This window comes from Vespa mandarinia, chromosome 18 (assembly GCF_050613455.1).
Source record: "Vespa mandarinia isolate Hongniang chromosome 18, ASM5061345v1, whole genome shotgun sequence".
NCBI classification, from domain to species: domain Eukaryota; kingdom Metazoa; phylum Arthropoda; class Insecta; order Hymenoptera; family Vespidae; genus Vespa; species Vespa mandarinia.
The window spans coordinates 4,450,362-4,475,000 of record NC_140827.1 but is presented as its reverse complement, the minus strand read 5'-3'; the positions used below and the strand labels follow the sequence as shown (position 1 = coordinate 4,475,000).

Below are 24,639 nucleotides of genomic sequence, written 5' to 3'. Positions count from 1 at the left end.
TCACATTCTATAGCAATTGTCTTTTATGGAGTTTCATTTGCTACACTATCTGCATGGTGTGTACGAATGAGTTTATCTTTAAGAAATTTTAATTAAATTACAACCGGTATAAGAAGTTTGATATTGATTTGAATAAACTGTGTATTGAATACATAAATTATGATAGATTACTCATTATACGTATGCATAGATACATTTTTCTATATTTTACATTTTATTTTAGTCTAGAATATTAATAATATTTTGGAATGTTCTCTGCTCATTATTAATCACGTTCAACTAATTTTTGGATGTACCAATTGTCATGTACTTTCTGCTGCTCTTTGTATTCATCGTTCAGAAATTTGAATTAAATTAGAGCTAATATAAAAAATTAGCCATTAATTATAAAAAAGACTGTCGTGCTATACGGCTTGATGTGCTTATGTAATTATTTATTTTAATTTTATCATAGTTTTATAAGCTCTATTGTAATATCTAGAGATCTTTTTAGCGTTCTTTTTTTTTTCTTTTTTAATTATTATTAAAGCATAAGAAAGATGTAAATTGTAAATTTTAGATCTGTTTTTGTATTTCTTTTTGCAATGATAACATATATTTAATTATAATATACGCGCTCAGATATTATTTGTTCGAGTAGAAGGTCACATCTAAGGTCTCAAAAGATTAAATAGTCAATTTGAGAATAAATTTTGTCAAAGTTTACTCGGAGACTGGTACCGACGAGAGAGAAAAGACAAAGACAGATAAATTGCGCGATGTCCCAAGCGTTGATTCACTCTTTGCCTTGTCATATAATTGTTAGTTGCCATGATTGCGTAGAGCAAATCATACACGCGCGCTTGTATACGCGAAGGAAGGCATGACGTTTATGATTTGTGGACTTACTTCGATTTCTTTTTTTCCTCGATTCTTAATTTTGAAGAAAATTACTCGGTAGAATATTCCATTATTCGTTGTTGTTATTTTTCTCCTTATCATATTTTTACATTTATTTTCTAATTTCTTTAATAATATTTTTATATTTTCTATTACTTTTTCTCTCACGTCGTTTGTTCTTTTCTTTTTTCTATATACCTTTTTACTAATATTCTTTTATTTTCTATTATCGTTATTCGTTTGCAATAGTTCTTCTTATTACTATGTTTTAATATTAATATTATTAATCACGTTTTTACTGTCTCTCTCACACACACGCGCATACATATTTGAATAACGAAATAGACATATGTGCACATATGTTATATGTGGATACGTGATGATAAGTACGTATCGGCGTATTATTCATCATCTTTTTTAAGCATTTTGCTTCTGAGAAAACCAAATATGATATCACCAAAGATATGGCATAATTTTCTTTATGATAATATTTTGTAAAGCGCTTGTCGACTACCAGCGCATACTAACAAGAATCATTATGGAACATATGAGTCAGTTGCAAAGTGCTATTATGTCGAGTCACGTAAAATATGATTAGACATTTGTTCTTTATCTTATTCTAGAACTTAATATGAATTAGTATGAATTTAGCGAGAAAGTCGATTGATTTGATTGTTAACCTTGAAAACATACATCTTGGGCCGCTATGCATTCATTCTTGCTAGTCTATAATATGCCCTGTTGAGGACAAATCATTGAAGAGTGAAACTTGCTACTGCAATTGCAATAGGAATTTCTGCTCAGAAAAATTCAGGAGAAAAAAGAAGATAAATGAAAAAAGGAAAGCAAAGTTGAAGCAAATTTAATTTATTTTTTATTTTTGTTTTCTCTCTCTCTCTCTCTCTCTCTCTCTCTCTCTCTCTCTCTCTCTCTCTCTCTCTCTGTGTCTAGTGTGCAGGTTCGCTAGAAAAAAGCAATCAGCACAGTAGCGAATGTAAGTAGAAGGAGGAAGGTATCACCCAGTGACCCTATCGTGTCTGGTTGCACCAGGTACAAGTTATAGATTACTTTGGCGAGGAGTACGGTTGCTATAGCTGCGGATAGGGAAGCTCTCTTTACCAGCCATGTGTGGTGGTTGCATTCGAAGAAAGACTCCAGTCCAATCTTGAGTGGCTATCTCGAGTTAGATCGATTCGAGTGTGACGGTAGTGGTCATTGGATGAGATCCCCCGAAGTACTATACGAGTTTTTTCTTTTCTTTTTTTTTTTTTTGTCTTTTTTTCTTTTCTCATCTTTCGAGAACGAAGACATATTTCCGTGTCCGAAAATGTCTAGGGTTAGTGGTCGGTCTTGATTGTATTCGAAAAGATCCGAGCGAGATTCGAGCGATAACCTCAGCCAGTGTTACTTCGACCCTATAAGAAGAAAAGGAGGAAGAAGAAGAAGAAGAAGAAGAAGAAGAAGAAGAAGAAGAAGAAGAAGAAGAAGCCAAGTTGTTAAGAGAATGCCTGAATGGGTGGTGTGTGTTCATGGAGATCACGAGGAGTAGACCAGGTCAACGTTGACTCGATCTTGGATCGCGTGATAAGCCAGGCAAGCAACCAAGATGATTGTTTGCTCTATCGTCTAGCAAATTACAAGAAGGGGGGTGAATTGATAGAGGCATATAATTTGGGCGGTCAGCTGGAAGTGGAGAAGTTGATGAGAGAACAGTTTGGTATATTGATGTATGGCGATGGTAAAGGGCAGTTAATCAATCGTGCCGAATACTTACGTTGGAAATTTCGCGATAGGGAAGAAGTGATATTACCGATAGAAGCATCCTTGGTACGTTTTGATCCTTTGGCAAAGTGGAAAGATCACGAAGCATGCTGGCAAATGCAATATCGCGGATCCCTGGGAGAAAGTTTATTACACGTACTGATAATATGCGACACCAGGATGCATACCAGAATCGCTAGGATTCTACTAAAGTGTTTTCCAAGATTGTCCATTGACGTGGTAGAAGGTGAAGAATATCTCGGTGCCAGTCCGCTTCATCTTGCCATTGTTTATAACAATAATGAACTGATACAGGATCTGGTAGATGCCGGTGCTATCGTTTCTCAACGTGCCATAGGTAGCTTTTTCCTTCCTAAAGATCAACAAAGATCAAATCCAGCGAGGAATACCGATTACGAGGGTCTCGCTTATCTCGGCGAATACCCACTTGCTTGGGCTGCTTGCTGCGCTAACGAGAGCGCCTATAATCTTTTGCTCGATGTCGGTGCCGATCCTGACAAACAGGATTCTTTTGGTAACATGATATTGCATATGGTCGTTGTTTGCGACAAACTGGTGAGTTATAAATTCAAAATAATATTTATAAAGAGGATAATAAAGGAGCGACATCTTTTAACAAACATTCAGAAAAAAAAGTGTACATGTATAAAAAAGACAAATTTTTGTTACGCATGTCGGTGAGATGGATTATTCATTTTTATTTTTTAAATTAACTCGCGAAAGTCCAGTCAGGGAATAAAAGGGCTGAAATTCGATAGCTGAAGGCCATTAGAAACGAAACAATCCACGTAATATCTACCTGCGAGAAAATATCATTTTCAGAGTAGCTCATGCTCGATGAGAGCTTGCGCTAGGACGGCTTCATTCTCCGACCGTTTAAAAGCTTTATCATTTAATTAATTATTCGATTAATACGTACCGATGCTATTTCTAGAGATGAGACAAAGGGAAAGAGACATTCTTTCGAAAATTAAATACACATTGAAAGATCACATCGAACTTTGCATTCGAAACGATAATTCGGTGAATAATGAAGAATAATGAAAAGAAGGATATTAACGGATAGAACTTTTCTTTTTTTTTTTTTTTTCATTTTTTTTTTTTTGTTTTCTCTACAGTGTAATGGATATCCCAACTATTTTATAACGCTCTCATTATTCATATATTATGACTAATAAACAATTCGAAACACAAGGTTTTTCCTGTCCGGGTTATACCAACGTATTAATATAGTTTAGAGCAGGAATATGACTTGGTTCCGGAAACTCATCACTGACCAATTCTGCAACACAAAATATAGATATCTGTATCTATGTCTTTATTACGCGCGCACACACACACACACATATATATATATATATACATAGTTTGATCACATCCAATATAGGACATGTTCGGGTATGCTCTACGACATCCGAAGCTTCCAGCTCGCAATGGGATTCTAAATACCGCTGGTCTGTCCCCGTTGACACTAGCCTGCCAGCTGGGACGTGCTGAGGTCTTTCGAGAGATGCTGGAACTGTCAGCACGAGAGTTCTGGCGTTACAGTAATATCACCTGTTCGGCGTACCCTCTTAATGCACTCGACACGATCCTGCCCGACGGTGGAACAAGTACGTCGTAAAGCTAATCGAATTACACGCTTACGAGAATCGCGATATCTGTCTCTCGCTCTGTGTGTGTGGGGAGACAAGGACGTTCAAGAGAGATCTTACCGACTCTGGCTCTAGCACTAGCTCTAGCTTTCTCTCTCTCTCTCTCTCTCTCTCTCTCTTTGGCATATTCCATCTAATTGCTACGACTTAAGATCGAATGCCATGAACTGATTCGTGATCTAGCTCTTCTGGTATGTCGCATAGTTTCTAATCTGGACCGATTCGTGACTTTTGTCGAAAACAACTCGGTCGAGAAAGTAGAAAAATTAATGAAATCGATAAGTAAATAACAGTGAAATTTCTACGTGGTAGAGATAAGAAGGGTAAACTGCTAGTTAATTTAGTGGAAAAAGTAATGCCGGCAAAATTCAAGCATGAAAAAATGAGAATAAAAATAAGTGGATGGACAAAATGGAAATTAATCTCATCACGAATGTATTTGCTATCTTAGTAGAATGTTGCCCAAAAAAAGAAAAACAAATAAGAAAGAAAGTGCTATTTTTCTTTTTGGTAGGTCAAAAGTTTCTAAGCGATTCTACGAATCGATTACTCTTTTTCCAAACCTAACTCGATGAGAAGTCTCGAAAAAGAGTAATTTATTTTTAAAATCACTTAGTAACTTTTGGCCCTTACCTCGTAGAAAAAAAATGAACTAGAGACTAGTGTGTGGTAAATGTAAATTTTTTTTTCTTCTTTTCTTCCTTTTTTCTTTTTTTTAACGGGATGAAAAAGTTCATCGATCGAGTCGAATTAATCGGCTGATATAAGCGAAACTATGGAAGGTATAGTAGGATACATCTGTCTTCTTCGTTGAGACGAGTTTTCTGACTGGACTTCGAAGAGATCCTTCTCCTAAAGTGATGGTACGGGGATACGGGAAGAAGGGTCGTTGTAGGATGCAATTACGGGCATTTAACGAAGTTTCGAGATTAGCCGCGGACTCTCTGGAGCTCGCGTTTCATTTAGTTTCGGAATCCATTATCCCTCTTACCCTTTTCCGATCCTGAACTGAACCTATTGTCGTTCGATCCTATATCTAGATAGACAGATAGATAGATAGATAGATAGATAGATAGATAGATAGATAGATAGATAGATAGATAGATAGATAGATAGATAGATAGGTAGAAGAAAGAGAAGTGAGTTGGGAAGTGATCGTTGGAGCGAATTCAGTAGCTACTACTATCGACTTTTGGTCCGATTGCTCGCTCCCTCGCTACTTGCCCCTTCTCTAATCATTATCAATAGAGTTTTAAGCCAACTTAACCGATCTAATTTTATCGTCATTATTATTTAATTAAAAACGTTTAGAGACGTCCAAATATATAGGTGTGTATACCATGTATATTAGCCGATATATCGAGGAATTTTTATTTATTTATTTAATGCCGTCGATGAATATCAGCGTTACGCTTATCATATATTGTACGTGTTAATATTATCGCTATTGTTGTTCACGTTTTTACCCAGCCATCGATATCATCTATGACAAATTGTTGTTAAATTTTTAACTTTTTTCCCCACTTTATCGTAATTTATCAGTCATAATATATTATTTATTAGAAAAGCGAGTTATCGATCGTATAATACGATTAATGTCAAACGTGATCGTTTGACTTTTATAAAAGTTCATTAATTCTATCATAAAGTTACTATTAGAACAAAACCGAAATTCAATTAAAATCGATCTATTGTCAACATCTTTTAATTTCATTAGAGATGAATTGTGTTCCAACATGTTTCGTTAGAAATTAGGTATAACCGAGAGAAAAAAATGAAATATAATTGATGGTATAAAATTGACCGAACCAACGGGAAGAAAAAGAAAGTAAATAAAAAAAGAACATGATGGCGTGTCGATTAAATCCATTTTATATTTTTTCGACCGTTCGTAGGAACAATAGAGGTGTCAAAGGTAAAAAATGAAAGAGAGAAAAAAAATCAAAAGCGTTTGACCCGTTGAAGTGAGGAGAGGTGTTGTAAGGGTGGTGAGGAGCTGCCTGAAGAGGTGGATGAGGAGGAGGGACGGGGACGAAGGCAGGGATTGAAGGCAGTGAAATTGAAAATTTTCGTGTACACTCGAGCTGCCGGCAAAAGCAGCAGCTTTGCTTTGCTCGAGTGATTAAGGATCCTAAGGACACGCTCGGCGCAAGGACTTGACGGAAACTTCTTCCATGTAGTCGCGAGCGACAACGCCTCTCTTCTACGAGATATCGATCGCGATATAACGCTAGAAAAGGACAAGAAGGAGGAAAAAGAGAGAGAGAGAGAGAGAGAGAGAGAGAGAGAGAGAGAGAGAGAGAGAGAGAGTAGCCGAGGGAATCTTGGCTCGAAACGAACGTGCTTAATATTTCAAGAAGACGCGAGACAACGAGACTAACTATTTATGGTAAAATATATATCTCTCTTCAAAGTTTATTAATCATCCATCTTAATGTTTCATATTGTTATCTATTATCTACGTTGTATCATAATCTGGTAAATCAATAATTTTGTTACGATCGGAATTAAGAGGGGAAAAAAAGAAGAAAATGAAAAGATAAATTTTTCCAACAATTTATCATAGGTATATCAAAGAGGTTGATCTAATGGTTTTAATAATGGTAAAAAATGTATAAATCTTAAGTTGGAAGCCTAGGAACTTTATTAATGTGATAATTAATGCACGCATAGGTATGGAATAGAATGAGATTCTAATTCGTGGACATGTAATAGGCTGTCGTCGAGAAAGGAGAAGTCATAATCATCGCGGTCGCGGTTCTCCCTAAGGCCTCGAAACCTCGAAGCCCCCGAAAAGCGATGTTTCATTAACCCGCAAACGGTCCCCATGCCGAATTTCTATTTCAGACTGGAACTCCGCCCTATTCATCATCCTGAATGGTACGAAGGAGGAGCATTTGAACATGCTGGACGGCGGTATTATTCAGCGATTACTCGAGGAAAAATGGAAGACCTTTGCCCGAGTAAGTATTATTATACTTAAAATAAACAAAAAGGTATACACAAAGAGACGACAAAAAGTAACGAAAAAAAAGAAAAAATAAAAATGAAATAAAAAAGAAAAAAAATAAAAGAATAAAAAGATTCCCTATCGAGTCAAATGTTCCATCGTCATCGTCATCGTCATCGTCATCGATTTTATTCATTTGTTCTTTTTTGCAATTTATTATTCGTAATGATAGAGAGAGAGAGAGAGAGAGAGAGAGAGAGAGAGAGAGAGAGAGAGAGAGAGAGAGAGAGAGGGAGAGGGAGAGGGAGAGAGAGAAGGATAAACCTAGGAAAGGGTAGACATAGAGAGAGATCGATTTTCGCTTAGCGTCACTTTCACGTAAGAGTGTCAGAGGGTGGCGCAGTGGGGGAGGGGGTGAGTCTGCGTTCTGCATGGATATCATCGCAAGAGATAGAGAGAGATGGACAGACATAGATATATACAGGGTGAGCCAAAAGTTCCTGGCTGATATTAAAAAATCAATCATTCTTTTCCGAGACTTTGTACAGACTTTTTTGCAATTAGGCTTGTAACTTTACTTTAGTTAGGCTTATAGTTTTACAATCTGAAATAACAAAATTTTACCTAGAAAATCCTCGAGAGAGGATAATTAATTTTTTAAAATCATCTAAGAGCTTTTATCTCACCGTGTGGATAGAGTATTCCGGGTATCGTATCCAGCATACGTGAACAGAATACGGTTTTGTATTATTATTTTACGAACGTTCGAGTGACAACGACGCCGAGATCGAGGACGAATTGATCTCTCTCGATCGAGAGAATCCCATGGAACGATTTTCATGGTACATACAACAAGTGCGACGTCGATGAGGCTTTCGAGTGATCGCAAATAATTGCCTGAATTATTTCAACTTAGTCCAGTGACCATCAACGTTGTGACGTCGATCTCCAAGCAATTTTGGCTCGCGTCGGAGAGGATCCTCATCGATCCACGATTTTCTGATCGCAATTGCGATCTCTCCCTCTCTTTTATCTCCATCCCTCTCATTTATATCACGACGAGAATTTCCTTTTCAATCTGTTCTCATGTACGTCCATATATTCGTGTACGTGTGCATATGAGGCTTATATAGATGGTTTTATTTTTAAATTGTATATATGTATAGCAATTTATTCATTATTTTGTCATAATAATTAATCTATATGACAGTAGAGTTTTGTGATAATAATAGTATAGTAAATGATACATTATTATCGTTACACATTGCTTTGCCGTACTGATAATACTGTACAGTATTATTGTAAATGTAATAATGTAATGCAGAAAGAAATTTTGTCAAGCTGTTGAAAATCTGATTGAACCGTTATATATCAAAGTTACAGTTCTTGAAACATTTGATAATCCTGGCCTTCCATTTGACATCACTGTCCCTGGCGATTTACCTGCGACCTGCCGAGTTGGATGCTGTTCTTTTAAAATGGCCGGAGGAGATAACGGAGATGGCACGCATAGCGGCTGAGTGTATCACCATAGCCGGAGTATTCAACTACATTTTCCTTCAGCAAGGCGGTGAAATGATGAACGTTGGCTTGCTATCCTTTTTCAAGCAACTGGTATTAAAGAACAAAGGGGAAAGAAACAAAAAAAGAAAGGAAAAACAATAGAAGAACGAGGAGAAAGAGAGAAGAAAAAAATGGAAGAAGGAGATATCATCTTCTTTAATATCACGAAACGTCCAACATTTCTTGATCACGAAATAGCTAGTAGACATCGTTGGCTCATAACTTGATGGGGGAGGGAAGGTGATCCGGGTATAAACAAGAAATGTTACGCAAACGGTTGGTCAACGAACTGTAACCAGTCACGAGAGATGCACCCGTTGATATACATATTAGCTCTTTTCAAAGTTTGCATCTAACGAGTCGCTATGATCATGATGATAGTAATCATGATTATGCTAATGATCAATTCGCGAGCTGCATATACTTTTATTACACATTATACTACTTCCTCTCTCTCTCTCTCTCTCCCCCCCTCTCTCTGTAATTTTTTTTCTTTTGTATATTTCCTTTTGTTAATTCAAAGTTAATAACAAAGACTGTGATCGTCCCTTACAACTCTCTCCTTTTCAACGAGGTAATTTTACAAAAGGATTTGAATTTCAGACGCACGAGCCGGCAAAATTGATCTTTTTCATCAGTAATTTGCTCATTGTTGCCTGCATACCATTCCGTTTCTTTGGTAATCGTGACGCCGAGGATGCCATCTTGATTGTCGCCGTGCCTACTTCTTGGTTTCTTCTCATGTTTTTCGCCGGGTATGTCGATTGTTTCATATATTGAAAGAAAAATAAGCGATTGTAGTATAGTATATTAAGAAGAACAAAAAAAGAATAAGCTTAACGAAATACCTCGATTATGAAAAAAAAGAAATACGCGAAATCGTTATTAACAAGAAGGAATAATTTCTCAAGAATTCTTTGAAAGTTTTTTTTTTCTTTTCTTTTTTTTTTTAACAAAAATTCCGATGATCTACGGATATTTTCTCTCTCTCTCTCTCTCTCTCTCTCTCTCTCTCTCTCTCTCTTTCCCTTTTTGTTTCTTTTATAAAAACTTTTTCCTTCTCTCGTTCCTTTTTCTTTTCTCTCCTCTTCTTATTCTTTTTTTTTCTTCCGCTCGCTTTGTCTTGTTGGCTCGAGTCCGTCGTCGTCGTCGTCGTCGTCGTCGTCGTCGTCGTCGTCGTCGTCGTCGTCGCGTCGTTGTCGTTGTGTTCGGGCCGAAGCACAAGCTCGTCGTTGCATTCTCTCGGAGTAGGTTCTCTCGACGAGGTAAAGACGTTCGTCAAAGTGTCGTTAAAGCAGAGCTGGAATGCCACTCGAAGTCACCGTCGAAGATGTGAGACGGTGTGTGCTTCTTCGGGGCAAAGCCTCGTGGCGAACCTTTGCTTCATAAGTGCCTTAGGAAGCCATTGACGTAACCATTTTACATTGCAAATTTTCTAATTTTCTTTCCTTTTTTATGAATTTGTTATTTGCGTATTTTTGTATCTTTATTTTTCTTGTACGGAATATGTGTTCCAGGTGATTTTAAAAATCAATTACTCCGTCGACACTTTCTAGATCCATTTTCTTCTCAGATCGTAAAACAACGATAAGCCTGAACATGGGCCAAACCATAGATATTTTATCCCTAGTATTTTTATAAAAAAAATTATTCGAAATCGATAATACGAACGTTCTAATGATTTTATAAATAAATAAGTAAATAATTGATATCACCGGCAAGAGAGAAAAGTAGTAGATTCTTTTTCTTTTTTTTTTTTTTTCCTTTTCTTCTTTTTTCCCTTTATTTTTCCCCTTTATTTCCTCTGTCCAGTTATAATTTAATAAATAAATTTGTTCGTATTAAAATAACTCGCCTCCCGAGATAATATAATTTAATAAATGATATAAAAGTTAAAAAATGTATTCTCCCCCGAGAGAGATATGATTAAAATTAATTCGAAAGAGGAAAGAAAAAAAATATTTATCAAACGCTTGAAAGTTCTTTACCGAGCGCGTCGCCTCGATAAAAAAAGGAATGAAAGAAAGGAAAGTCTATCCTACGGACGGACGTCTATCCTAGGTGATTGTAAAATATAAGCCTCGAGAAAGCCTCGAAAAAAGTGTAATCTATTTTCAATATCATCCAGGAACTTTTGGCCCAGCCTGTAAAAGTTAGAGAAGCAAAAAAGAAAGGAAGAAGGGATAAAATTTTTATCTTGAACAATAAAGCTTTTATTATTTGCATTCGCGAGTGCTGCGTGTGCACGTACGGAAAGAAGAATCGCGAAGCGAATATTAATTCGCGCGACTCCGCAACTAGGAAATTATATTCGTCGGGTTCTTGCACCTCGTGCCGTCACGTTCGGCACAGCGATAACGAACCATCGAAACTATAATTAATCACTCGAAATATTTCTTTTCTTTCTCGATAATTTCCTATCGTTCGCTCCTTTCCCATCTTTCGTTTCTTTCGTTTCTTTTCTTTTTCTCGAAGGAAGAAGAAAAAAGGAATCGTCGCGATTAGATTAACGATTTCTAAGTAACAATAAAATAAAAAATTATTAAAGATTATTTATCGTTTGTTATATAAAAGGAAATGAACGAATAACGAGACTAGAGATAATAATAAATGTTCAATAAGCCATTTCAATAGTGGGATAACACCGCGCGATGTTATTAGAAAATGGGGGAGATTAGAAGGAAGGTTTATGTGGGTGATACGCCAATGTAATGACCCCGAGGCCAAGTCTCGTACAGTGGCTATAGAAGTACGATAGCTATGAAGAAGGAATATGGTAATGCCAAGTATAACCGTCGCCACTTCGTCGCCGATCATTCGAAAACGCGAGGATAATTCATAGGCGTGAAAGTGCATTGCCATAGGCGTAAGCACCTTTATGCTCGTTCTCAGTCTCGCGTTGATAGTCGCGTCAACCGATAAATCCACTTCCGCCGAGTATGTTTCCTTCTTCTTCGCGTGTAAATCTCAAGTCTTGAATGACGATGATCGATAGATCCTATCGTTTCGACGATCTAAGAGGAAATTTCAATCGAAATTGAAAATTTACTATTAAAGAAGCGAATGAACAATTTTCTTCTTCCAATGTTATAACCAATTGGGTGGGCCAATCATTTATAAACCTAAAAGTTATTTTACGTGATCATCGAAAATTCGATTATACTTCTTTTTCGAGACGTTTTATGATCTGTTTCGCTATCCGAAGAAAAAATTAGCTCGCAAAGTCTCGAGAAATTGATTTTTAATATCACCTTGAAACTTTGTATCGATTATTTCGCGTGCGTGTAGGTGCACACAGATATCGCCGGATTCTACAATAATCGATTCTGTAATCAAAGAAATAAAGCGTATGCATTCGCGTTAAATGTTCACGCCGCTTTAATGGAACGATCGGAAATATATAGACGTCTACTTTATAGCTACGTATACGTTGCACGTTTCTGCGGCAGCTCGTGCATAGAGAACACGGAATCCTTTCATATCGAATTCCCCAAATTATGAACCTATTACACGAAAGGCGAAATCATTTTCAATGCAGCTAAAAGAGTTCCCTCTCTCTCTCTCTCTCTCTCTCTCTCTCTCGTCTATGGGGAATAATAGTAATGATAATAATAACAGTAATAATAATGATAATAATTCGATTGCTTTTCCCTTTATGATATTTTATCCGTTGAGTTCTCCTTGCATCCGACTTTACATTCGACAATTTTAGATTCATTAATCGGTAATGAGATCGAAAATTGTGAAAAAAAATAAAATGGACAAAAGTATTCAATTATTATTTACAATATATATATATATATATATCTAAGAGGAGAATATTACATTTTGACATTTTTGTAAAAACACCTATTAAAATTCAATGCACGTGCCTTTACTTTCTGTTCTATTCTCGAGGCGGATGCACTCCGGAAATAAGAAGAAAACATTTTTAATAGCAACTTCCCCCTCTTTCTTACCCTTCCTGTTCTCAAACGAAAAGAATTTCTTAGGGTTGTCATATACAGAATCGAACTTTTACCAGGTGCATTATACATTACAATTATTATTGTTATTATTACTATTATTATTATATTATTATTATTATTATTATTTCTGAGTCGCTTGGTAATGAAGGGAAACGTTCATTGCTTTAAACTAAAAATGGACAATTATTAACTCTCTAAAATATACTTTATAAGGAGAGAGAGAGAGAGAGAGAGAGAGAGAGAGAGAGAGAGAGAGAGAGTATTACACATTAGATTTATTTAGTTGATATAGTGTCAAAGTGGTATCACACTCGAGTATAATTACTGTCCATCAACGCGTCCCTTTTGTCCCTAGCGATGTCGTTTAAGTACATCAACGTTTGGTAATGAGTAAAAGCCAGCAATCTCGCGCGCTTCTACTATCTTCCTCTACCCACTTCTTCGTATACGATGCATCATAATACGCGAGCGTATAAGTGCACTTGCTATAGTCACCATTACATCGGAACCAATCTGGACACACTAAATTCATTTCCTCAAAGTCTCTGATGATGGAGATAGGACATGAATATTACAATATTTCATTAATATTTCATTTTTACAAAGAAAATTTTTACTATACTTTTATTCGTATTATTCCTTTTTTGTTTGTTTTCCCTCTAATATTTCATTTAATATTTCGTGTAATTTTTTGTTCTCATGCATTATTATTATTATTATTATTATTATTATTATTATTATTATTATTATTGTAGTATCATTCGAATGCAAAAAATTAGTTAAATATATATTTTTGTAATATCTAATGTGTGGTATACTTATTTTCAAGTATACCTTAGTCAATAAAGCGATTGATATATTTAATATATATCCTAAGAGCCTTCAAAAATAATAAATAATGATAATGCAGCTGCGTTCTGTTCCGACGTGTCGACATATCGATCGAGTTTTACTCATCAGTAACATCAGAGAGGGACTCTCTCCTCATCTTCTTCCAAACTCTAATCGATATGTGACCTTATCTAGTAACTGGGGTTACTGACGTTCATAAATCCACGTCGACGGAGTTAAGTTCAAGGGAAGGTACAGACTCGATAGAAAATTGGACGAAAAGTAGTCTCTATTTCTCTCTCTGTGAACATTTAATTGTTTTAAGTCGATTTCGTTAACGAGAGATGATCGAGTTAGATGCAACAAAGATAAAAGAGATAAGGTAATAAAGAAGAGGATAACGAAGAAAAACGTTCATCCATTCAATTATGAACAATGGACGTCGCTCGTTAATTGACTTTGATTACTGAATTGTTCTAATTTCTTGTCATTAATTCAAATTCGAATTTGAATAAATAAGATTTGAATAAAAAATATCAAGCACACAGAGTGGGCCAAAAGTTTCCAAGTGATTATAAAAATCAGTTAGTCCTTTTCGAGACATTTTAGGCTTGTAGCTTTACGATCTAAAAAAAGAAAATTGAAATTACCCTAGGAACACTTTTGGCCCACCCTGTATTTTCTCTCCCTCCCTCTCTTTAGTATTCTACCTTTATGTCTTTGTGCAGTGGAAAAAGAGAGAGAGAGAGAGAGAGAGAGAGAGAGAGAACCGGAGGATAACGAGACCGCAATAAGCGCTGTCACTTTACGGATATAGCAGACGATAGAAGGAAAGGATATATGCTACGAAGATAATAATTCTTGAGCTTCCTCTCCTCGGCCATTTTCCTTATAACCTTCTTCTTCCTCTTTTCGGAGGGAAAAAGGGGTAAAACAGTTATGTAAAAAGCCTTCGTTACGAGAAACTCCTCTCTTATATCTGATCTTTTATGAATATTTCTCTATCCCTTTCCCTCTCAGTCACTTGCGTCAACGTGTTATTTTATATTTAGATAGATAATAAACTAATTTGATACGGCATTATATCATATAATTCAATTTTTATATCATTGGAGTTTATCATTTAACATTAATCGTTAAATTTAATATTATGTAATTTGAAATTGTCTCGAAAAAACTAATTTGTTTATAAAGTCAATTAATTTTTCTTAATGAAACAGAGCTATTCGACTTACCGGACCATTCGTCACGATGATATATAGCATGATAACAGGAGATATGCTTACGTTTGGTATCATTTATGCCGTCGTTCTATTCGGATTCTCTCAATCGTTCTACTTTCTTTATAAGGGCTTTCCCGGTGTCAAATCATCCCTATATCATTCTTATCATTCTACTTGGATGGCATTGCTTCAAATAACTCTCGGTGATTATAACGTAAGTTTTTCTTAATTTGTTTTCTTTCGTAACAAAATTCTCATAATATCTCTTTTAATTCGACGAATCATCTTTTTTTTCCTTTTTATTCACAGTACACCGATTTGAGTTATACGACGTATCCTAATCTCAGCAAAACGGTGTTCGCCATATTCATGGTACTGGTACCGATATTACTACTCAATATGTTGATAGCCATGATGGGTAATACGTATGCTCACGTGATCGAGCAGAGTGAAAAAGAATGGGTAAAACAAGTAAGACATTACTTTGATATTTATAATAAAGAAACTTGATAAGCTAATAGCCTAAGACTAATAGCCTATGAATGAAAAACGGAAGAAAATTAAATGATTAGAATCTTTTTATTATTAGTCGAAAACGTCAAATTTTCGTTTTTAATAGAATGCGTATAATATTGGAACGTTACAAAATTTGTGCTAATAATTCCATTAATAATTATATTACATGATGATGATGATAATAATATATAGAAGAGAAAAGTAATATTACGTAAATGATATCGCAAATGTCAAAGCCGCTAAAGAATTCAATGAAAATATCAAGTATTATAAATTATAATGAAATTTGTGCCTAGAGAGATAGACAAATTACGATTTTAAATACGAAATGAAAAATATTAGAAGAAGAAATATCGGCCAAATATATTTCTATTATTTTTCTTTTATATTTTTATATTTACAAAAATCGGTTTAATGGAGAATCACTGGTAGAAGCATATTTCTCAATGAAATGATAATATATAACTCGCATAAAAAGATATAAAAAGGAAGAGCAATGCATTATATACATATATATGTGCATGCGTGTGTGTGTAAATACACGCCGCAAACAAATGTAATATTAATTGTTAATTGCTATTATACAGTGGGCAAAAATAGTGGTATCGTTGGAGCGTGCAGTATCCCAAGACGATGCGAAAAATTATCTACAAGAATACAGCATAAAGTTAGGTCCGAGTAACGATCCGAATAATCCAACGTACGAAGAGAGAGGTGTATTAATAATCAAGAGTAAATCAAAAACGAGAGCTAAGCAACGTAAGGGTGCAGTCTCTAATTGGAAGGTGAGGTTCCACCATTTTTTCTTATTTATTTGTCTCATTTATCGTTTATTTATCGATTCGTTTATCGCCAACAGCACGTACGCATGCACGCACGCACTCACAATCAATTTCGATAGGGAGATTTGTGCACTCTCTCAAATTTATTTATCGGTTTTCCATTCGATTGATTTTCAACTTATATTACACACACACACACACACATATATATATATATATATATATATATACACACACACACACACGTATATGTGTGGACGTATGGTGCAATGACTGTAATAAATTTAGGAAGAAAACTTGGACAGATTTTTCTCGTATTGGCGTATATTTTAAATAATAAATTGTTTCATGGTAAATTTTGCTCTATGCATTCGTATTCTGTACATTTGTGCCGTTATCTGTGTATAATTTATTTATTGCGTTTGTCTATGTATCGTCGCGTTTAGAATTTATAATCTAACCAAGTGTATCGATTTATTTCACCAATAATGCGTTAATGAATTTTATTAAAACTAATATCATTAATGCGTAGAAATTAATCGAAACATATGGTACGTATTATTACATAGGAATATCGTCGTCATAATATGCAATGAGTATAATAAATTACTAAAGAAAATTTCTATGAGAAATGAAGAAATTTATTTAAAGTAATAAGAAATAGTTTCACAGAAATAGTAAACATACCTTGACGCGTTTGGCTCTCGGTTTTTGTATATACGCGAAGGTTACGGACAAGGTATAAGGTATCTAAATAGGAGAAGATACACACATACATACTTGTTTACAATTTATCCGAGTATATACAATCCACGTTTAACGACTTTGACTCAGTATTAACGTACGAGCCGAGAAGGAACGACGAAGGTGTGGTACGACGTTTACATACGTACGTACGTATATGTATAAATCTTAATGATGTAATTAATTATCGATTTCGCTATTATCTATATATCTATACGTCTTATATATCGATGAATTTGATTAGGATATTGGTATCCTAATACTATAAGGAATAATCGAAACGTCTATCACATATTACTTTTCATCTATGCGCAAGCATATAGCTTGACCATGTGATTAATTATATACTTCACAATTAGTCCGTCGATGAATTTGATTAGTATTAATATCCTATGAAGGACAATCTGTAAGGATAAATCGAATTATAATTAAATTATGTAGTACATATTACGGGGTAAACATGCGTGTACCCTTAGCACGACGGAATTAATTATAAATTACACAATTGGAATATACTGATGATTTTGATTAGTATTAATATTCTATAAGGATTAATTGCCAACGATCTAAGTACATATTGCTATTTACAAACTTATCAACATATTAGCAATGGAATTAATTAAAAAATTACACAATTAGTTTGTATCGATTTCATTAATATCCTATAAGAAATAATCGCAAAAATTGTAATACGCATTAGGCGCACGATCCAATTAATAATCAATTCCGCATTTAGTGTGTGTGTGTGTGTGTGTGTGTATATATATATATATATATATATATATATATATATATATGTATATGTATATAATCCAAAGATATTAATACCGTCTATGTTTATAGGTACGTGCAATTATGTACGTATTTGCCTTTTTAATAGGCACAATTAATATCCTAATCCATGAGGATTAATCGAAAGATCCATATGTATCGTCTAAACGCAACGTGCAATACGTTTCAGCGACTCGCGATTAAATATCGATCTCACGATTAGTGTCTGTCGATGAATTTGATTACAATTAATGTCTTAATGCGTAAGAAATAATCATTTACACGCACGCATACATCACCTGCGATAATACAAATTTTTCTAATCGGAAGAAAGAAAAAGTCGACATAAAGTTAATAAAAGTCAAAATATGAAGATGAAAAGCATAAAAGTATTTTTAATAGTTATTTAACGATTTCGTCGTTACAATACGAGCAGCAAGCAAACACATAAGCGTTGATCGTTGAAATCGATAATATTATATAACTCTATTATCTCTTTCTCTCTGTCTCTCGCTCACTCGTTGCACGTAACTCAATCGGTCGATTAATCGCACGACTAGCATAATTAAAAGGACACCATGCTGTGAGCTTTTATCGCATCGCATAATGTGATATTGTTTCCCATCTCTTTACGACCAACCAATTGTACGTATATACGAATTGGTTGAATGATATCAAAAATTTTTCCTTATTTTTTATTAACGATTTCGAAATTAATAAGTTTAATGAAACCAATATAATTCGCTTTTCTCGATTATTAGATCTCATGTACATATGCACATCCGCGTGTATGCATGTATGTAGATATAAAAAGTGAGTTTATTTAATTAACAATTTTACGATATTGTTTTTATTAAAAAAAAAAGAAAAGTAAATAAATGGAAACAAATAAATAGAGTAGAATACGACATAATTAATAATAATCATTGTTAATTAATTAATATTTATTAGATTCACTAGATTTACTTTTAGTTTACGATGTAGTGATGTTTGGATAAAAAGAAAGAAAAAAAAAAAAGAAAAAAAGAAATGTAATATATGAATCATTAATGAAATTGTCCAGTCGTGTTGATTAATTGTTTATCCTGTTTACAGCGCGTTGGAAAAGTCACGATAAACGCGCTGAAGAAACGAGGCATGACTGGTGAGGAATTGCGACAAATAATGTGGGGACGGGAATCCTTTTCAACGCCTATACGAGTTAGGCAAGTGATGACTATAATCTATATAAATTGTGATGTAATTGATTATGAGATATAGTCGCTTTGTAGACATCAGTACGTATTACTTAACTTCATTATATATTACGCAATATAAAAATTCAATTACATGCACTCACACCTCTATCTTTTTCTATATCGTGCGTGTGTGTGCAATTTCTAGAAATATTTATGAATTGTAGCAAAAATTGTTTGTTATCGAAGAAATTTTCTAAAATGTTTCTTTTTTTTGTCAAAGGAACGTCCTTGTCAAATGAAATGCAAGTTGAATATTTCATGAGCCGCTTTCAATTTACTAAGTATTACGTTTCTATATATCTGTCTTTCTTTATGATACATTAGAAAGATAAACGAAACAGGATCGGCGAGTGACTCGTCGGTGAAAAACACAAAAACGTAGGGAGCATGAATTTTGCCTTGTATATGGCCTTGGCAAGAAATGACTCAAGAGTCTGCACCGAGATGTAACATATCTCCTTTTTTTTTCTTTCTCTCTCTCTCTCTCTCTCTCTCTCTCTGTCGTCGTTTCATAATCGATAATTACTTCCTGTTTGCGTTAGGAATAGAGTAAAAAAGATGGAATAGGATTCAGAGCTATTTTCTCATTTTCATCCGTTCATACGATTCTAAAACTGTTGATAGAGAAAATAATGCTAATATGTCTCGCTAGCTTGTAGTCAACAGACAGACATGTTTTCACATATATGATACTTATTGTGCGTTAAATTGGAGTTGTTCTTGTTGAATCTTTTTATATTACTGCGACATATGTAAAGGCAATTTAATAATTAAGTAAAAGTAGAGGAAAGATTTATATAAGTAAATGTTATAATTGTTGACAAGTTTATTTAGGAGCGATTGACGTAAGAATTATTACGATTACATTTCAGTGCAAACGTCGGCGGTAACACCGAAGTTTCCGCATTGACCGCTGGCTTTGGTGACGCACTCACCGCAGCTCTGGACGTGATGGCCTTCGCTCATGATTTGAATCTCCCTGTGGATACCACCGAGAGAATACCTGACGGCAACGTGAACGAGGAACAACAGGCTAAGATGCAATCAGAAGTCACTAGTAATTGTCAGAGTGTGCCTTCAACGAATGTTCGAGAGAATTGTCAAGTAGAACTTGCAAGTTCAACCAAATTAACTGAACTTACTATAGATTTCATTGAGAAACCCGTTGAACCCATAACAAATGTTCCCATTGGTGAGTTCGTCAAAGAGAAAACAAAAAGCAATTTCAAGATCATGTCTTTGATATTTTAAAAATCGTTAATTCCGATCTAATTAACGAAATCGTCCATTAAATGATATTACAATGCACAAAGGAAAAAAAAAACTGGTCCATTTATATTTATGTTTAGAATCGAAGCTGTCGAAAGAAGAAGATCCGTTTTTGAAATTGATTATAGCATCAGAGTTGACGAATGATCAAGAATTGCTTCCAAAATTAGCCAAAGATGTGTTGGAGGTTGCCGAAAAATCAGTAAATATAGAGACGGACGTACGATCGAAGTCACAAATTTTAGAAGGCTTAGCTATAATCATGATACCCACGACCGTCGAAACTTTTCTGCCGAAAAAGCAATACTTTGTTGAATCTAGTGACAATGATCTTTGCGCTAGTAAGATAATTCATTTTTTATTTATCTAAACTTTTTATAGACTTTTATATCGATTCTCCAATTTTAATTAAAAAAACGAATTACAATTTAACGAAAAAAGAAAGAAGAGGAGAGAGTTGTTACAAAATGTTGAAATATTCCCTATATTTGTTTAAGATGAAAAAACGTTAGGAACGGAGTCCTATCTACGAAGAATCAGGTCGGCGAACAACAGATTTATGAAGAGTAGAAAAAAATCTGGACGCAAGCCTGCCAACGGCAGTTCGTCGTCGTCGTCGTCGTCGTCGTTGTCGGTTAAGGTGCCGGCATCGTTGTCATCGTCGACGTCGACGTCGACGTCGACGTCGACGTCGACGTACGTCGACAAGAATATTATCGGTTATGGGTCTTTGCTGAATGGCCCGGAAGAGGAACCAACGAAGCGTATCCTGAACAAAGATCGTAAGAAGTCTGTCGAAACAATTAAGGACGAGGTCGAGCAAAATGGTGGTACTCGCAATCCGTTACAGGATAAGCCACAGAAACGACGGCCGAAGACAGCTAGGAATAGGTAGCTTTATTTTCTTTTTTTTTTTTTTGTTTCCCCCGAGAAGAAGAAAATCGACGCGAAAGTCGAAATTTGTCTAGAAAATTTTTCTTTGCCAAACGTAGCCAAGATGATACCGTTTACTTACTATCTCCGCGTATCCATTCAAGCAAATTAATAAGTATTTTTATTCGAAATAATTGTTTTTTCGCTCGATCTGACAATTATCTATCGTCGTCCTGTATGAGGAAAGTAAATATCGAGAAAAATAGAGAGGGTATATATCCATCTATTTCTCTCTCTCGTTCTCATTTTATCTCGAAATGACATCGTTCCCCTCTTTTTCCTCTTTAATACGATCTCATCGTCTTCCATCGTTTAATTGAGCCGATTACTGTTACAAAGCATCTATATTTCATTACAGAAAATTTATTGTCACACTTGGCCGAACTTATTACCGATACTTTTACGAACGATTATTATCTCTTAATTTTACCAAGTTATTTTTTTTTTTTTCGTCATTTCTGTTTAGTGATAAGTTCGAAATGTGTGTGCGTATATAAGTTTTAAATATGTATATGCGTATGTACATGTGTGTTTCAATTGTTATTGAGTTGGATAGGCACGCCTCTCTTCTCTCTTTTGTTCTTGATGATATTTCCTCCAAGGAAATCGGTTTGCATAGGCGCGTATCTTGCGCATTCGATAAATCAATTATCGTTCGTGTAGGCGTAAAGACTCCTAGAAAGCGGAAACTCAATACTCAAGACAATATCGACAAGTAGTCACTGTAGCAAGTCGAAGGGTTGCCAAACATATATTCGATTGTTTCTATGTATGTATATATATATATATATATATATGTACACATGTATATGTACACACACACATTCAATGATATAAAATTGCGAAATTTCTTAATGTTCACTGCCATACAATCTCAAAAGATCCTCTTTATAATTTCCCCTGAATATTTAATAAACCCTTCTTTTTTTTTCTTTAATTATATGCGCAGAGTATCACCCAAGGAGGAGCCAGCGAGGGAAAGAGAATCGATTGAGCGAAATAAGGTGCCTTTAGAAACGACAACGACGACGACGACGGATCCGTTGGAGCCATGGAGCACGCGTGGTATTAAGGACATGAACGCCATATTGGCTTGGAAGGAAAATACGCCGGACAGTCCTTAATGTGACTTTATGATACTGAGGTTGCACGTACTATAGTCTCCGCCTTACACACTCGCACACAGTAGTAGCCTGATTGCATCGACGAAAAGACTGCTTTCGCTTGACTCAAAAGTTTACACGCCCGAAGAAATTGGGATTTAAAGAGGACCGAAGGAAGAGACTTAATGGGTGCGAGAGAGATAAAAGACTACGGTAGTGGTCTATCTGCAAGAAATTCATTTAGAAAGAAGAAAGGCAAAAATATTTCTATCCTTTTTTGTTACGTTATTATTTATTGCTTTTTTATTAACGTTCATAATCTGTTTTTTATTAGTCGCCCAAGTTTCTCACTAATTTATCAACCGGCACTCAATGAACCTGAAATTGCAAATTTCTGTATCTGACTATTCATGGGATCAAAGGAGAAAGAAGAAGAATAATAATAATAATAATAATAATATAAAGGTCGTACATAGAGATAATATGTAAAGAGTTTTTACAACTCGGATATCTTTTAATACAAAATTAATTAATAAAAAATCTTATCTCCTATTCATAGGTAGAAATCAATATTATATCTCAAGATTAGTAGAATTAATAGAAGAAGACCAACTCCCTAGCAAGTGACAATAATGTTACGATCATTATATGTTACCAACAATGGTTCATATGGGTATCGAGAAAATGTAAACTCTAACAAAACACAGTAATTTTGCATAAACATACATACATACATGCGTATATACATATATGGCTTTTGCGTACAAAGAATATTTGCAAGGAAATCTGTAATAGTAGATTTTAAAAGGGCTTTAGATTTGAACTACACCCTTTGGGGGTTTATATCAATTAGACAATTAAAAGTTGATGCGTATAAAGGAGTGGAGAATTCTAAAGAGAGAGAGCGAGGAGGAAGAAATAAGATGACGTAGCAATTACTGCGCTCATGTGGTAATTTTATTAATTCTGATAAACTATATTAATATCTTTCATATCTTTCTCTGTTCTTACGGAATAAGTGAAACGAGTAAGTGTCGTATAAAGATAAGAAAGTAGCCATCTGCAGAGTTGTTGAGATTACTAGCGGGATTAAATTTGTATCGCCGATAAACAACTTTCATTTAAAAGCTTTTATCTGGTCGGTTCCTTTGATTTCTTTGTATCTTCGATGAACGTATGTACGTATGTACGTACGTATGTATGTATGTATGTATGTATGTATGTATGTATGATGTATGTATGTATGTATGTATGTATGTATGTATGGAGACTGTGTCCATCTCTTTCTACAAGAATGGCATTTGACAAAGGACCCAGAAAAGGTGGAGGAAGAGGGGATGAAAAGAGCGTAAACGATTCGAGGCAGGCTCCGACCACGGACAACGAGATTCTCACTCGATCAATGAAGAAACTTCCAAACGAACGGGAATTATACTCTCTCTCTCTCTCTCTCTCTCTCTCCCCGCCGCCAGTGAGTTTCCTCTGAAACTTCATTTAATGAACTTTCGACTTACTTATACGGAATTTGAGAGAGAGAGAGAGAGAGAGAGAGAGAGAAAGAGTTGGGGTGACACGTCAGTAAGCGACTCTTGGAGCCAATCGCGTATAGCAGAAGCATTCGCGATGAATTCACGTAGTATCGTAGGAAAGTAAGAAAGTTGCTATATAGGGAGTTTGTCGGGATTAGTTGCGGGATAAAAATTTGTGCACCTTCGATCAAGAAGTTTTGTGATTTTTAATAATGAAATGAAACTTTGATTTTTTCATGTATTCATGTAAAGATTAATTGACGAATTTTGCAAAAGTAAAAGAAAAGAAATCGATCAGGGTGCATAGTAAAAGAGATGTATGGTATAACGAGAATCGTATAAAGAGAAAGCAGGGAAGAAAAAGAAGAGGATGGAAAAATGGAGAGGATAGTAAGGTACGGTGACGACCTAAAGAGAGCGTATAAAGAGACCGAACGATAAAGAGAATAAGGGTGGGAAGAGAGCCGATGGGGATGGAAGCGCGAGCGCGTAGGAGAAGGCTTTTCTTAAATTCGGAGAGAGTGTTAGCAGTGTCTACAGAACGGATCGAGCAGTAGCATTCGCAAAAGGGGAAGCTTCGACACAAAGGAGTCGTTTCGATCAACTCCGATTCCATAGATATTGTGTGCACGACGCGATTTACGTGCACTTTATTTCCCACAGGAATAGGGTCGATGCATTCATGAGAATACGCAATAATATTAATTTCTTTTTCTTTATATACGAAAAGTGGCACATATTTTATTGTTATTATGAAGAAAAAACTTATCGAAAGCTTGGAAATGTTGCGTTCACTAGGATAATAATAAGCGGCGATATCGGAATTTAAGTTAAATTTAAATTTTAAATTAAATAATGTAGATATTAGGACGATTAAATTCGTTCAACCTCGTCATTTTCTTT

General features: G+C 35.1%; 2 protein-coding genes across 5 annotated transcripts in view; one reads left to right on the top strand and one right to left on the bottom strand.

Moving 5' to 3' along the window:
• The first annotated feature begins 1,806 nt into the window (after positions 1 to 1,806).
• iav (transient receptor potential cation channel subfamily V iav) lies at positions 1,807 to 22,700 on the top strand. 3 transcript variants are annotated; one of them, XR_014983263.1, is made up of 14 exons: positions 1,807 to 3,216; positions 4,049 to 4,274; positions 7,164 to 7,279; positions 8,644 to 8,880; positions 9,433 to 9,584; positions 14,849 to 15,065; positions 15,161 to 15,322; positions 15,955 to 16,152; positions 18,760 to 18,869; positions 19,775 to 20,094; positions 20,252 to 20,512; positions 20,669 to 21,062; positions 22,054 to 22,462; positions 22,542 to 22,698. XR_014983263.1 is itself a non-coding variant. In XM_035874412.2 (13 exons), the coding sequence occupies exons 1-13, from the start codon at positions 2,392 to 2,394 to the stop codon at positions 22,226 to 22,228; spliced, it is 3,393 nt and encodes a 1,130-aa protein (XP_035730305.2). In that variant the 5' UTR covers positions 1,807 to 2,391; the 3' UTR covers positions 22,229 to 22,700. The 3 variants fall into 3 exon arrangements, 2 of the variants coding, with proteins under 2 accessions (XP_035730305.2, XP_035730306.2); XM_035874412.2 differs by having other exon boundaries at positions 22,054 to 22,700; XM_035874413.2 differs by lacking the exon at positions 8,644 to 8,880 and having other exon boundaries at positions 22,054 to 22,700.
• LOC118445255 (uncharacterized) overlaps positions 3,786 to 24,639 on the bottom strand; it is a 52,629-nt gene continuing 31,775 nt past the window's right edge. Inside the window, exons 1-2 of one of the 2 annotated variants that reach the window (XR_004839203.2) lie at positions 4,025 to 4,167; positions 3,786 to 3,943 (exon numbers count right to left, since the gene is read on the bottom strand). The gene's annotated coding sequence lies outside the window, so the exon portion shown is untranslated. Of the gene's footprint in view, positions 3,944 to 4,024; positions 4,168 to 24,639 lie in introns of those variants that run through there. The other variant, XM_035874434.2, reaches the window with a different exon arrangement.